The following is a 17193-nucleotide window of genomic DNA, read 5'->3' on the forward strand; positions in this document are numbered from 1 at the left end:
CATTCGCTCACATTTAATGATGCCCAGATATCATTAAAACATTTTCATTTATGGAGTCAGATGAAATAACGAGATAATACATGAGAAAATGTATTCCATTTAATCAAATTACTTTGCCACGCGGAAAGACAGTAACAAGCAGAGACCTTCACCCGCTGATCGAATGCCGCGATTGGGCCGATTGAGCGCGGGCTTACAGGACGTTTCATTAAAATTGTTCTCACAACGTTTTATGCAAAGTTAACATTCCAAGAACAGTACAAATTACATCATAAGGACACTTCATGACCGTTGTACTCAGAACGTTTTATGATTATGAAAACATTCAGCAAATAATAATAACATTATAAGGATGTTCCGGGAATGTTATTCGTGTTCTCTCAACATTGAGAACATTCCTCAAGTACAAATAACGTCAAAAGGACATTCCAACTTTATTTTAAGAACGTTTTCTCTCAACATTACATGACCATAACTATTGATAACATTATAAGAATGTTCCATAAACATTATTTTAAGAACATTTTGTTCAGAACAGCCCTTTTGTTTGTTGAACAGCCCTCAAACCTCAAAAATCTCAAAGCACCATCAACAAAATATTAAACTACATTGTTCAATTGAATTGCTAGGGAATTTCAATGGGTTAAAATGGGAGTGCTGTGTGTATTAGCTGAATATAGAAAAAAAAAAAAAAATTATTTATATTTTCAATTTTGTCCAGGGATTTATGTGACTTTATTGTCATAATTTAACCCTTTGTGAAGGTCACTGGTAAATTTACAAAGGTTGTTTTTTAAAGGTGTAGCCTATATTTACTTTAAGATGCTTATGTAAAAAGCTTGGTGAATTCATCTTCATACAGTCCATGTGACTGTTCTGGCTATTGATATTTCATACTGTCTTTACATAGGTTATGGTTAAAAATGTATATGAAAAGAATGTAATTTCAAACCAAGGATATGAAAAATACATGTGAATTTTTAAATAATATAAAAGGCAATAAAACATGAATTTACAAAACCAAAAGTAATAGTTCTTGATTCAGTTAAAAGATTCCAGCCACAATGCTGGAATGAATCCTTAAAGAATTATTTTCTTGTTGAATGTCTTATGTTGTATTAAGATGTTTTGAATAAAGCATTTTCTTAACAAATACATGTAAATGCCCCAAAGGGTCACAGCTGTTCTGTGGGAGAGAAGCAATGGTCATCAGATATCTTGAAGAGACACCACCCACAACAGGAGAACAGAATTCTCATAAGTTTTCAATTTTTCAACTTTTTCATAATACAAGTGACCGCTGCATGTGGAATTAAGACCATTTTATCAATTGACATTTAAAATTATACCAAACATGAAAGGAAAAAAGCTATAGATTCATATTATTTGTCACATAAACGATCGATCTACTCTCATGTTGTATTAGAAAAATGTTATTCATTGCAACAAATTGTTGGTCCCGAAATGGCTCTCTCTCATAGCTTTTGAAAGTCTGATTCATTTTGTGAATCGGTTGGTCCTTAGCAGACACCTCTCTCATAGTTTTAGAAAGTTTAATTCATTCAGGTGAACTGTTGTTCAAACTGTTAAGATTACATGTAAAGATTTACGATTTAAATGAGTCTCTCTCTCTCTCTCACACACACTTATAATTTATTACATTGTTTGGTGAACTTTCAGTGATTTTAGTCAGTGTGGAATGAGGGGAGTAAGGATAGGGTGGATCGTAGATGGGTGGGAAGATAAGTTTTGTGTTCATACTCTTTCTTGCATATCTTCTATCCAGATTAGTGAGTTTTATTCAATCCAGACTGTCCAGTCTTAAAGTTTATAAGGTCCATTTGTCAAGTTACTGTGTAGATTTGTTTCTTTCTAAAAGTCTCTCTAAAAGTAAAACACTTCCCTAGTGAAAAATAAATATACTAAAATGTATTTGAAATACATTTATTTTATTTTATGTATACTACAAATACATTTACATATTCATGTACTTAATATAAATATCCTGCAATTGTACTGTTGGTACTAAATTGGTAAAATCTGCTAAATTGGAACAACTGATTTTGTACTTCATGCACTTTAGTTATCCGGAAATAGTGCTGAGGTCTAACTAAAGATATACGTAACTATATTGATTGTGCTAAAGTGGAACTATTGCAAGTATACTTAAAATATCTAGCATTTAAATAAACTAAAGATACTATACAGAAATAATACTAATAGTGATATTAAACACATTTTAAGGCTTAATGTTAAGAAATATGCATTGTGCATATTAAATTGTGCATTGTGCAATAAATTGTGCATTGTGCAATAAAGTTTAATTATAATATTCATATCAGTAAGTCTCAAGCGATTTGTCAGTAAATATGTGTGTATATTTTAATATGAAATACATTTATTTTAAATGCATTTTGGTATAGGTTTTATTCACTAGGGTTACCACTATGATTAGCCTTAGTTCTGGTGAACAACAGCATTAATAATTGACAGTGAGTATGAAAATGTCATAAATTAAAAAAGACTGAATGTAAAAACTTTGTCATTTTTACTTTGAAACTGATTTGAAATGTCAGTGGAAGTGAATCGCTACCACAGAGCTGACAGCTAAACAAAATTGCTTCTAAACATCGGTTCTTCTGAAGTTCTGAGATACAGTATATGTTAGTGAGGGATAATGAAACAAAACTAAATGTTTATTTTGAAAACCAAAATGTAATGATGTCCTGAAGCAATTTAAATGGATGCCAAAGGATGAAATAATTGTTGTTCTCAGCTTGAATCCTTGCCTTTTTCTCCTCCTTCTCTGCAAGCTGCTTTTTCATTTTCTCTATTTGCTTTTCTTGTTCTATGTTTTTAATGTTTAGACACATGTTCTTCACTAGAGCATCAATGTCTCTCTTTCGTTGTTCTTGATTTTCTTTCAGGATTCGTTGTTTCTCCTTCTCAATTGCTTTCTCTGCCTCTTGAAGCATGTCATTAGTGTAGTATTCACCGCAGTTATCACTAACCATTTTATCAATATTGTCCACCAGCTGCATAACCTGTGGTGAATCCTGCTTCCTATTATCAATCACGAAATAACGTCCCATACAGTTCCTGACAAATGCCCGTAATGCGGAATTACTGCAGATAAATGTCTTAATGTCCTGCTCTAGTTGATCTCCTTGAGTAAACAGTGCCATAGTATAATCTCTTGCCTCTTCACTAAATATTCTCTCAATTAATTGTATTGTTTTTGCATTTTCTTTTGTGAATCTTTCTGGTTTAACAACAACTAGAAAGGCATGTGGACCTGGAGCAGAATAAGATATACACAACTTAATCTCTTTCTCTATCTCTTCTTCGCTCATACTTGTGTCAAAAAGACCAGGGGCCCTATTTTAACGATCTGAAACGCAAGTGTCAAAGCGCAAAGCGCAAGTAACTTTGTGGGCGGATCCCGGCGCTGTTGCTATTTTCCCGGCGGGATAAATGCCTCTTGCGCCTGGCGCAAATCTAAAAGGGGTTGTCTGAAGTAGCTTCATTATTCATAGGTGTGGTTTGGGCGTAACGTGAAATAAACCAATCAGAGCGTCATCTCACATTCCCTTTAAGAGCAGGCGCGCTTGTTCTAAAGCGGATTCCTATTATAACGGCGGATTTGCCAGGCGCGCGCCAGGAGCAGTTCACAGCCGAGGAGACCGAGTTCTTGTCAGGGCAGTGAAAGACAGAGAAGGGACATTGGGGATGGAGAAACCCACCCAAATTAACTTCTGTTAAACAGGCGTATGATAATTTGGGTAAATGTGTAAGCTACATGTATGCTTTTATAATAAATTGTCTATCTATCTATCTATCTATCTATCTATCTATCTATCTATCTATCTATCTATCTATCTATCTATCTATCTATCTATCTATCTATCTATCTATCTATCTATCTATCTATCTATCGTAATAATGTATGATTTGCAAAAATGAAAACTGCTGCTTAGATGAGAGAATCAAAGTGTATGCGCGTTGTGCACACGCTACATTGATTATGGCCAAGCATGCGCGCTTAAAATAGCATTATGAACAACGCGCAACGCGCCACTGACTTTAGACTAGGTTTTTTCTGGTCAGTGGCGCAATTGTCTTATAGAACAGCAAAATAGCATGAGGGAAAGTTTGCGCCGGAACACGCCTCCTCTTTGCGCTGAACCGCCCCGGGGAGCGCAAGTGTATTTCTTAGTTAACCGACGTGTGTCTGTGGAGGAAAAAGCCCGCTTTGCGCGGGTGCAAAATAGGAATGATACATGCGTCAGTGTACCAAGTCATTTGCGCCGAGTGCAAGATAGGGCCCTAGGTGTGTCAATAATTGAAACTTCTCTTCCATTAATAATCCTAGTTTCCTTTTTACATCTTTTAGTAACAGATGAAGATGAAGCACTTGATTCAAAGACTTTTTCTCCAAGGATGGTGTTTCCTGTTGCACTTTTCCCAACCCCTGTCTTTCCAAGCAGGACAATCCGGAGCTCACCTTTTTGTTCTGTTAGAGAACATGAATTATCCCATCCAAAACTTATTTTACTGTTTCTGTTTTATATTATTATCTATCATGTCATAATCGATAAAACAAATAATAAATAATAATAATAATAATAATAATTAGGCAATAAATTATATGATAATAATTTTCAAAACAATTTCAGTTAACAAATCATATTACAAATCATAAACACATCTACAGTTGTAAAAGGACCACCAATCTAAGATATTGACAATTTTACCAGTCTCTGTTTCGTCCAGATCACCATTGAATGTGTTGGTCTCGGATGTCCTCAGCTGCAAATACCAATATTTAAATATTTAAATACCCCACCACCACCACCACCAAAAGTAAACAAAACCATCCCAATGTTCAAGACATAGTTACGGCTTTGTTTCATAGAAATTCTTAAATGACAACAGGCATTTTCATTGTATACAGTTAGGAAAGTACTGCATAAGAACCAGGTGTCCATATTTTGAATATTCCATCAGTGCCTAAGAGATTTTCATACTGCCATGCTGGCGGAAATCATTTTTTGTAAGAGGCATGTAACGACAATGCTACTTTTGTTTTACTATTTCAAGCTATTCTGAAGCTACAGAGCAAGAGTCAAAACAACAAGCAATGATATTTTCATAGTGATATTGATAATTACCCGTAAACCACGTGCAACCACATCACAGAGATAGAAAAACCAGGTCTTGGATGCATTAAGTTGTTCTTTAGGCTGGCTGTGTTTTGCTGTGGTTTAAGATATTATAACAAGCAATTTTAAGCATTAGGCCTATTTAGTTTATTTCTAGAAGTGTATAATTTAATTAACATGCAATGCTAAAATGTTGTATTAAATACGAAATTCTGTAAGTTGAATCCTACCTTTCATTGCAGATTTGCTGATGGTCTGCATTTCTCTGTATAGCTTTGTTTAAGTTTCAACTTTCCTTTTTGCTGAACTGTTCTTTATAGTATATGTGAAGGGGAGGAGCCTCAATACACACCTGCACAGTCTTGTTTTTCTGTCACCTGATGCCTCAAACTTTCAGTCATTGGTGCATCAGGTTGGTGCATTATTGTGAAATAGCAGAATTTGTGATAGCTTTGATTCATCCAAAGTTCTTTATGTTCAATTATAAAAATTAGGGCTGTCAAATGATTAATCACGATTAATCACATCCAAAATAAAAGTTTTTTTTACATAATATATGTGGGTGCACTGTGTATAATTATTTTGTATATATATAAATACACACACATGCATGTATATTTAAGAAAAAAATATTATTTATACATAAAATATTTATATTTATATATAATATAAATTATATATAAATCTATATACAGTATATACATGAAAATATTTCTTAAATATATACAAGCATGTGTGTGTATTTATATATATAAAATAATTATACACAGTGCACCCACATATATTATGTAAAAAAAACTTTTATTTTGGATGTGATTAATCACGATTAATCATTTGACAGCCCTAATAAAAATACTTAACATAACTATGTATAGTGGTTCTCAAAGTATGTGTGTGTGTGTGTGTTGGGGGGGTTAGGGGGGGTTGGGCAAGAATACTGCGTTGCACCGGCGTTCAGGTGCGTGAATAGCAGTTAGTGCCTTAATAAAGCGGCAGTAGGCCTATAGCCTGTTGGTTATAAATGTATTAATTTATGCATTTTACGTATGTTAAAACATAATGAATATAATATAATATATATACATACACAATATAATATACATATTATATGTTGTATGTTTGTAAATATAATTATGCTTTACATTTTTATCGGGTTTGTATGTTAAATTCTCATGAACATAAACTTATTATGTATGAAATAATTTTCTTTTAGAAGTCAAAATGGTCAGAAAATATTTAAGAACTACAGACAGGGGAAAGACACTGGGACCGATTATGCTAGAGGCAGCCAGACAGGTGAAGACTCAAAACAGAAGTATTAGAAGCACAGCAAAGGACTTCAAAATACCATTCAGCACACTAAGCAGATACTGCCACAAGATCAGCAGGATGAGATTAAAGGCAAGAAAGAGCTAGGTGTAGCTGTTGGTTACATCAGGAACACAATATGTCCCCCAGATTATTACCCTTGCCTGCGCAGTTTCAGCCACAGGGAATAGCCTTCCTCCATATTTTGTCTTCCCCAGGGTACATTTCAGGGACCACTTCATTCTGAATGGACCTACAGGTTGCAAAGGAGGTGAAAACCCGTCAGGATGGATGAAGGAAGAACACTTTGTTGAATTCCTGAAGGTCAAGTTCAAGTTCCGTTTTTTTCTAAAGCACATTTACTACCGGCCGCCGGCCGACCAAAGTGCTGTACATCAATTACAATATAGAGATTATTCCACAAAGTGGGGCCAGCCACTTCAAAGGCTCTATTTCCCCTTTTTTTCAAGCGGGTTCTGGGAATGTGAAGGAGGAGTTTTGTTTCCCGATCTAAATCCTCGCTTAGGAGTGTACGGGTGAAGTAAGTCCATCAGATAAGATGGTGCAAGATTATTTAAAGATTTGTAGACCAGTAATAGAATTTTATATTCAATTCTATACTGAACAGTTAACCAATGTAGAGATCTCAGAAGGGGTGTAACATGATCAAATTTTTTACATCCCTTCAGGAATCTAGCTGCTGCATTTTGAACAACTTGTAGACGGTAAATTTGAGTCTTTGAAGCACCATAATATAGAGAGTTGCAGTAATCCAGCCGAGATGTAATAAAGGCATGGATAGCAACCTCTAAAGAGACGTTAGAAAGAAAGGTTTTAATTTTAGAGAGAGAGAGCAAAGATTAAAAAAACTAAAGCCCACTACAGAGGCAATTTGCCTGTCAAATTTCAAGCCGTTGTCGATTTCCACACCCAGATTTCCAACACAGTCTCACTCCCTACTCGTCAAATGTCTGACGCATGGTCAAGGACCCCTGGCGTCAAGTTTCAACGAAAAAGGTTTACCCTTGACGTTGTTTTTCGACGCGGGGGTCCGTCAGATAGACATTCATGTTAAAGCCACACCATGCAGAAATTGTGTTTTTGTCAAACAGCGAACCCTATAGTCGCTGTGGAATACCTGCACTGTCGTAAATAGCTAGCTAGACATATGTGGAAATTACTGGACAGGTCTAATTATCAACAATGGATGAATGAACAGCATCGTAAAAAAATGACATACTACAAGCAAGCGCAACAACATAGAACGCAAACAAGTTCTAGAAATAAGAGATTTATTTACTAGTCTATCAACAAGATAGCCAGGTCAGCATCGCTGTTGCATCCAGTGCTGCTTTTTAGCTCGCGCCAACTAGTGAAAGCCCGACCGAGTGGGACTGTCACAACTCTGAAGGAAATAGTCAGAGGATTCAGTTGCGAGTAAACAGTAATTTATTGAGCACAATAGTAGATAGCCGTGTGGGTCAAAATGGAAGCAGGCAGAAGAAGACTCAGGCTCGGAAAAACAGGGACGCAGTGGGCAGACACATTTGCAGGAACAGGTAGAATGCAGGAGAACACGGTGAGTAGAACCCTGGTAGCCTCAAATACCATCTGACATAGACAGGACGAGGTAAAAAAAACAATATATAGGACATCCTCATTCAAAACAGCTGGCGCTGATCAGCCGCGCTCACTCACACAACACGCACACACATAGCGAGGGCGAATCAGGGACTCTTTTCCAGTTCCTCACGCGGTCAGATTCTCTTTTCCTTTTCCTAGTCTCTTCCGACCGTGTTTTCTGTGCTTTTTCCATCGTCGAGTATCACGTCTGAAATGCACGCAAGTGTCTTCGTGCTTCATATATTGTTGTTGATGTGTGTGACGTCGTTGCCGTATAGCATGTCGTTATTCTCGCGAGATTTGTCGGGGGCGCTCCTCTCAAACTTGCATTGCTGGTTTTTACAGCGGCGTCCCCCCCAAGCTTTACTACCAGGATGATTCGCCCTACTGTGAGTTTGTTTACCACCGAAATGACTTTGAAGCTGTTATATTAAGGTACAATTCTTGCATAGTGTGCCTTTAATCCCTCATCGTCGAATATAGACGAAAGGAAATCAACTGTCCATCAACGGTGATGCCGACGCTGATGCCGTCACTTTATGCGACTATTGCAACCCAGGCTGCGTTCCAGTCCAAAATTGTCATGCCCTTCACTCGCTAACTTCCCTTCGTCTCGTTCACTCGGATATACGTCATTGCTTACGTTGAACGAGTGCCCACTACTGGCGGAAACCGCAATGAGCTGAACTGGAACGTCCTAAGCCCTTGATCACTTTGAATCAGCTATGAGTTGCTTTATTATTTACTTTTTTTCCCTTTAAGAATTTGTTTAATGCAGCATCCACATGTATATAGATGTGTTTGGGTTGTTTTAAATTCAAAATATATATAATTAATATATCAGAGTTGTTTGTGATGGTGGTGATTAGACGAGACCTGCGGTGACGTCACAATCGTGTTGCATTGTGGTATATGGAGCTGCCTGAAGTGTACATATGAAGTAGACTCGCTCCCTCGGACAAAATCGAGGGAACAAGTGTCTGTCCATATAAACTTCCCTTGTCCACTTTGCGAAGTGGAACACACTTCAAAATGGCGTTAGGGATTCCCCCCGAGGGGAAGTGCTTAGGGAAGTTCGCAAGTGCGTGTCTAAAAGTGGACTGGAACGCAGCCCTGGTCTCACGGCAATTGGCTTTATGCCACAGCTTCACTACTTCCTGAACTTCAGCCAGCCCTTTGTTTCCTGTCTGTTTAATCAACATTTATATCACATTAAAACTACCAATAGTGAGGTAAAAGAATGCTAAGTTTTGTGATTACAGTCTTTTTCATAGACTTATCACAGTAAAACTAATGTACTGTGGTAAAAGCATGGTAAATGTTATGGTAAGCTTCTACAAATACAACTTTGGAACTAATTGTACTACTTTAAACCTGATATGAATATGATTACCTGATTAAAGTTCTAGGCCTTTAACGTCACGTGACAAACAGTTTTAATCACCCTGTTTTGAATGAGAAAGCAATGAAACGCAAAGCCTCTGTGGAGATGACAGACACGAAACGAGCGGTTTGTGTGAGAAAACGAACAGTATTTATATCGTTTTTACCTCTTGTAAACACAGCCACGTCCAAGTGATCTCTCGCGCGTGTACGTCACTCATTGTTTACACAGAACAGAGATTGTAGGTAAGACGGCTAAATGGTACTAAAATGGTACTAATTTGCGCTTATCCGGGATGTTTAAACCGTCGTAAAAGAAAACAATTTAAAAAAAAAAACAAAAAAAACAATTGTATGAGTGACGTACACGCGCGAGAGATCACTTCCGGAGCTTTCCGGCGCTTAATTGTAACAGACAGAGGGGTTAAGCCCCGTTCCCACTACACGCGACCAAGCGACGCGATACCATTCATTTCAATGGGGAGCTGGCGATTTCCGGCGACACGCGCGACAGCGACCGTTGGCGACCGGATGGGGCGTGTCTGGCGACGCGACAAAGTTGAGATCTGTTTAACTTTATGCAAATGAGGAGCGACTTTCGGGAGTGACAACCAATAGGAGCGGAGCGCGTATGATCCTTCTCCACATCATTGGATGTCATTCATAAAGGCAACCAGTAGTGGGAACTCCCACTAGCGACCTCATCGCCAGCCACTGGCGACATGCAGCGACAAAGTCGCTTGTAGGGTGAACGGGGCTTTAGTTGTAACACTTGTGTGAAACACATAATTCAGTACTATTTTATTTGTATAGTTTAATATTGTTTGTGCATCTGTATAGATAGATATCCATACATCCTTCTATTATGGATCAATATCATGGATAGAGACATAGAAAAGGGCTGCACAGTTTTGCAATAAATAAATAAATAAATAAGTAAATAAAATAATCAAATATTGTAATTGCAATTGAATTAAATGTGTGTGCAGCAGCTGCATGTAAAATTATTATTAATAATAACAACAGTAATAATACAAATGAGCTTAAAATCAAAATTTAAAGGGTTTATTGCATTAAAAACAGGCCATATTTTTTATAAATAAACAAGTGATCAATGCATAGTAAACTAAATTTTAAACATTTTAAATTCCAACATTGTTTGTGAAAGTCCAACAAAGTTAAATATATAAATAAATACTCAAAACTGAAAAGTTGTGTGGCTCTGTTTTCATTTGATTATCATTGTACACTTGGTGGCTTGTTTGTAACACTGTGCCACAACTAACCCCGCTGTGTAAAACATATTTTAAGCCTAGCTAACAGTTGCTAGGAGTTTCTGACATGGTGCTATGTTTTAGCAAACAAGACAGTGATTAAGGCAATATAAAGTTAGATTTGGAAACGTACACACCCAACTCAGAAACCGATGCAAAACTGTACTTGCATGGTGTCAAAACACTCTTTGTCCAGTATCTTTTCAACTCTTGCTGACCAGAAAAAGAAGCCAAGCACAAACACTTTGGTGGACACATGGCCTTAAGCTATAAGGCCCTGTCCCCAATGGCACCCTGAATATTTGCGGTCTTCCTACAAATCCGCACTTTCGTGACATAATCAAAGAACGTATATTGACAAGAAGTGAAAGCCAATAGAACGCTCCATTGCAACACCAGCGCCCAGCAGCAGCCCTACGCTTCCACCATTTTGGGGTGAAAGCGACTCGGCAGTCATATATTATATATATATTAGGCCAGTGCAGAGGTCATTTTTAGGTTGAAATAATTAGGTGATTATTATAACTCACAACAGTTAACGTTATAGCAGTTAAAAAGAAGTTGCTACTTAACCAGGCTTTTTCCCCCACATAACTTGAGACAGGGAAGTTCAAGGATTTAATTATATTACTCTCTACATTAAGTGTGACAGGTAAGAATAAAGTGATATCAGTTCATAAAGTTATAATAACGTTAGACCGTTTCCCAGGAGGTACACATAACGTTACATACAAAAATAAGTTATCAATAAAATAAATGAATTCAGCAAATAAATGTAATAGGCTATATGCACGCATAAGTTCCGCATTTGACGCAAGGCTGCTCTTCAGTTTCCGGTTGGGGAGATTTAAAGCGGAGGAAACCCGAGGAAAACGGGATTATGGCAGAGTCTTCAAAATTTACTGTCCTCTCGTCTTTGAAACGAAACTTTAATACGTTTAGATGTAATTTTATATATAGTTATGTTTATTTAATATAATAAACAAATAAGCATAAACAAAATGAGGGGTGTTTGTTTTGTCTGTTTTTGTGACTAACGTTTCTTTAGTATAGCAATAGAGTATAAAAACCAATATAAATTCTCGGTATAGCATTGGACTCTACGATCGGCGGAAATAATCCAGCATCCTTAGACCTTCACCAGAAATACTCCCGTGCATAGAGCCCATTGTACTAAAATGTAAATGTTGGACAATAAATATATAACAGCAATAGAATAGCTTTATAGTAAACTGTATAGACTATGTAAACAAAAAAACACAGCCACTGTCCAAAGTGGCAATTAAAGTTATATGATAACGGACACACAGCAATGCATCATGTTCTATAAGATCATGATGTTTGTAGCATGATCCAGGGTTAAAACGTACAAAATATATTTCAGGCCTAGTGGAGTTGGTAACTAATAATAGTAGTAAATGTGTAAAGTTGCATAAAATGGAAATACTCACTATAATGCAAGAAAAAACTACCTCAAAAAACTGTTATCTGTGCTGTTGTCCAGTAACTCCAGTTGGAGTTTTCACCCCAAAATGGCGGCCGCGCAACCGAAGCGCCACCTAGTGGCTGTTCCCAAAAAAGCCTCAGAGTTTCCCCTTTTGTTCTTCTATACTCTCTGACGTAATGTCGCTTTGACTGTCGGGTTAGAAGTCTGCTGCAGAGGTCGCTTCAGTGCGGGCTTGGCAATAGTGTCCATCGAGGGTGCATAGCACCCTTTTGAAACCTAAAATGACAAATAGGATCCCCTACAGTCTCGTGGACTCGTGCACAATCACTGTAAGTGCAAATGAAGTGTGCCATTTTCAGACAGGGCCATGGAATTCAGCTAACTGTCTAAATAAAACCCATAATCCCAAATCACGCATTAATGTCTTATTGTTTTGCTTAAAAATTTTAGGATTATTTTCTGGTAAGTAATTAATGGTGTTTGCACCAGAACGAATAAAAAGGCATTTTGATTTCCTTTTCTTCTTGTCTAATGTAGTGTAAAAAAGTTTATTCTCAGTTAATTTACACTTTGGGACAACATCAATCTCAATAACCCACTTGTCCTTGTTATCTGGACATTTTACCTTAACGAACTTGGGGGGCCTAATGCATGCCATTGCAATATTCAGATTTTCTTTGAAGTGCTCCTTCAGACCCTTATAAAATTCATTGATATATTTGTTCTGATATGGCACTTCTAGTCCAATAATTTGTCCATGTTTGTACAGAGGCTCATCTCCAACACCAAAATGGATAGTTCCATTTGTTCGAGAATTCATACATCCTGCAGAAAACCAACATGTATCATCTCTGAATTTTTTGAATACATCCTTTTCTAAAGCATTCTCTGTGTTTACCATGAGCTTGTACTCATGCAGAGGGTCAATAAGATTGCTTGGACCAGTCTCAGGTGGAAGTATATGATTTTGGACGTATTCAAATGTTGTGCTGCTTTCATCAAAGGGCCGAGGCGTACACCAACAAAATGCAGAGTTACTCAGGTCTTCTTTGGTCTCATTCCCCTCATTATTTGTTTGTTTTGTGCAATGTGTCAAAGGTAAAGCCAGGGATTGTGCACCATTTGCCCCATCTACTTTTGTGTACATGCCATCATCCCGTTCCTCCAATAGTAGATCCTTCTTTTCTTGAAAAGGTGATGCATCATAGAAGGACTCCCTTCCATTGCTTGTATATTTGGGTATGTCTTCTGACCATCTCCGTACACTTGATTTACCAACCATATTTTCTTCAATGCTGAAGTGTGCTGATGTCTCCAATTCAGCAGATCCAATGGTAGGACTTTCAGCTGGTGCTTTTTCTTGCTGAAAATGCTGTGTTGCAGATGTCCTTACTGATCCATCTGTGACCTTGGGTATGGCACTGTGCTCAACATTTTCTGAGGATGTTTTGAACAGGGCCACGGTTTTAACCAGTTGAACTGCAGGTCCATGCTTTAAACCAAGATCTAGAAAGTCTTGTTTATCAAATAAAATGAGAGCGGCTCCTGAAACATCTTCATCGTAAAGCATATCAGCATACTTCTGAAGGTCTTTCAACTTCATGAGCCATTGACGGACATCCTCTTTCGTCCAGTCATCCATTTTATTCAGCTTTTTCCATGTTTCTGAGGTTCTGTTTTGTGGGGAACATTCTGCATGCTGAAAAGATAATAACAATTATGTAAATTGATGTTGAGAATTTTTACCAATAATTTTTTCATTTAACTTTAGTGCATAAATTTGACTTCAAACATCACAAAAACTAGTTTGGAAACACTGTGTCAAGAAAAAGGGTTTTAACGCAAATAAATGTGTCACAGAATTAGCCTATATGCAGTATCCTTGTTTGTGTTGTTCTCGCTAAAGCAACGTTTCTCTGTGCATTAAATCTATTATATTGATATTATTAAATTGTATATAAAATCATTCGTCACACTTTATATTAGGTGTCTTTAACTACTATGTGCCTCAAAAAAAATAACTGTTAGGTACCGTCAAGTTGGTTTGGGTTTTGTTTGTGTTCATGTCTTTTATTTTGAAATTCTCAGTCATGTTTCCTGTTTGTTATGCGTTTCCCTTGCAATCATGTGATCATATCTTGTGCTTCCCTAGTCTTATGTGTCATGTTCTGATTGGTTGATTGTCTTGATCATGTTTAGATGCTTAGTCATTAGTCTTGGTGTATAAATAGCCCTCATGTTTCCATTGTATCTTGTCTAGCTTTGTTCCCTGTAACCTCTGTTGGTGAGTTCATGTTTATGTCCATGTCAAGTTTAAGTCTCCGGATTTGGTTTTGTTTTGTATTACGTATATAATAATAATAATAAAAAAAATACTGCATATGGGTTTGCATTCAACATGCCTACAGTGGAATCGTTACAGGTATAATGTATTTAATGTGTTCATGTTGTATTACAAAACACTTTTAATTCATTACACTTCTATAGCGCTTTTCTAGGCACTCAAAGCGCTTGTGCAACCACCACCAATGTGCAGCATCCACTTGGATGATGCGACGGCAGCCATATTGCGCCAGAACGCTCACCACACACCAGCTTACTGGTGGAGAGGAGACAGAGTGATGAAGCCAATCAGTGTAAATACATATGGGGATTATTAGGAGGCCATGATGGACAGAGGCCACTGGGCAAATTTGGCTAGGATGCCGGGGTTACACCCCTACTCTTTCGAAAGACATCCTGGGATTTTTAATGACCACAGAGAGTCAGGACCTCGGTTTTAACGTCTCATCCGAAGAACGGTGCTCTTTGATAGTATAGTGTCCCCGTCACTATACTGGGGTGTTAGGACCCACACAGGCCACAGGGTGAGCACCCCCTGCTGGCCTCACTAACACCTCTTCCAGCAGCAACCTGGTTTTCTCAGAAGGTCTCCCATCCAGGTACTAACCAGGCTCAGCCCTGCTTAGCTTCAGTGGGCAACCAGTCTTGGGCTACAGGGTGATATGGCTGCTGGCTATGACTTTTGTTGCTATTGAGGTGGGATACGGGTAAGGTTAGGGACAGGTTTGGGGGTATGGGTAGGTTTAAGGGTGGGGTAAGGGGAGGGTCAACAGTATAATTATGGATGTAATTACAGAAATGAATTACAGATGTAATTTTTTGCAGGTATTTTTCAATGTAAAAACATGTATGTACACAATAAGTACATTGTATCAAATGATTAATTCCATGGTCATTTCAGGACAGAGAGTGAACCCAAACGCTGGTATTTATTTTGATTCACACAACACGGGTAAGTAGCACGTAGATAACACCACAATCTTTACAATGCTATTAGAAACACTTAACAGTCTTTTCTATTTTCAGGACCTTGTTCAAAGAGAACAGGATGGAGTTTAAACTGATGGAGACAACGATGGAGATAACGAGGGAGAACAGTGCAGGAGAGAACGTGGAGCAGGTAAAAGCACCAAACGGTAAGTAGGACACAAACGCAAGTGGTGGTTTTTAAAGTGTCCTGTGACGGCTGGCGATGACTGACAGGTGTGCATGATTAGAACTCAGGTGAGTGAGATCGCTGTGTGTGTGGACCACTGATCTATATAGAATGACATTATATAGATCAGTGGTGTGGATGGAGGGGGGTGGGGGGAGGGACAATTTCACTATACCAATCTTTTTTAATGTCCAAACCCATGGGATTTGCCACATAAATGCAGTTACATGCAGTCATGTCAGATGAGCTGCTCCACTTCACCATCGTCTTCTGATATTTCCTAACTTAATAATATTATAGTATTTATGAAAATAATGAGCAGTAAACCGTTGGATTTCAATTGGTAGATTATTATTTTTGCATTACGACAAAGCTTATGCGACAATGCATTTTTTTAGGGATGACCACGCAAACCAAAGAATAAAAAAAAAATACAGATACCTTTTCTGAATCTGATGGTTCTCTTTGCTCCATCACTGTTATTCAATGATTCTTTCCCACCCAAGTCAGCTGAAAAAACACAAACAATAATGCAGATATGAGCTATCCCAGCATTATGGACATGACATTTGCAGTCAAATTAAGCTAACTTCACAGAAATGTACAACTGTTAAATGACAGTTCTAGAATCTACATTTATTCTAAAGTCCAGACAGCAGGAAAAAGCCATTGTAGACTTATTGTTTTTTTTTCTAGTTCAGATCGATAAACACATTGAGGACTTGGAAAAAAAGGGACATGCCTCCATTACAGATGTTTCCATTGTGAAAGGAGAACTTACGACAATGGGGAAACCATTTAAAATGCTTTGAAACTGAAAGGATTTCATATGTATTGCATCATGTAAAGTTCAATATTTTGGTGCATCTCAATCATCTTCCTTGTTCAGTGGTCAGGGCATGATCAGAGAGTCCGCCATTATAAGGGCTGTCTCAATCGCAAAATCCTTCCAGTGCACTGAAACATTCGCTCCCTAAAAAGTCCCACAATGCACCCTGAAAACCAGGGAGCATTGATACTCGACTATGCTCCCTTAAAGGGATACTCCAGTTTGTTCATATTAAACTATGTTATTCCCTTAAAGGGATACTCCACCCAAAAATGAAAATTCTGTCATCATTTACGATTGGAACTTTGGCACCATTGACTTCCATAGTAGAAAAAAATAAATACTATGGAAGTCATTGGTGCCAAAGTTCCAATCGTTCTTCAAAATATCTTCCTTTGTGTTCATCAGAAGAAAGAAACTCATACAGGTTTGCAACAACTTGAGGGTGAGTAAATGATGACAGAATTTTCATTTTTGGGTGGAGTATCCCTTTAACTAAGACGAGTTGATGCATACCTCTCTCGTCTCAGTGCGTGCACTAAATCGCTTTGTCTTGCAGCGAAACTTTGTTAGCACTTAGCTTAGCCCAGTTCATTCATTAGGATCCAAGCAGAGAAGCGACCAAACACCTCCACGTTTTCCCTCCACTCAACCAAGAATGGTGACAC

At 37.7% G+C, this 17193-nt stretch overlaps 1 protein-coding gene across 1 annotated transcript; it reads right to left on the bottom strand.

Annotated features, from left to right (window-relative positions):
• Positions 1-1175: 1175 nt before the first annotated feature.
• Positions 1176-16379, bottom strand: si:ch211-113e8.5 (uncharacterized protein LOC100307103 homolog). Its single transcript, XM_056235276.1, has 6 exons — positions 16138-16379; positions 13096-13896; positions 4755-4809; positions 4334-4513; positions 2790-3376; positions 1176-1217 (listed from the first exon to the last, which is right to left on the bottom strand). The coding sequence occupies exons 1-6, from the start codon at positions 16168-16170 to the stop codon at positions 1176-1178; spliced, it is 1698 nt and encodes a 565-aa protein (XP_056091251.1). The 5' UTR covers positions 16171-16379.
• Between the last annotated feature and the right edge of the window lie 814 nt (positions 16380-17193).

This window comes from Rhinichthys klamathensis, unplaced genomic scaffold, assembly GCF_029890125.1.
Source record: "Rhinichthys klamathensis goyatoka isolate OS25496 unplaced genomic scaffold, OSU_Roscu_1.1 h1tg000418l_1, whole genome shotgun sequence".
In the NCBI taxonomy this organism is placed as follows: domain Eukaryota; kingdom Metazoa; phylum Chordata; class Actinopteri; order Cypriniformes; family Leuciscidae; genus Rhinichthys; species Rhinichthys klamathensis.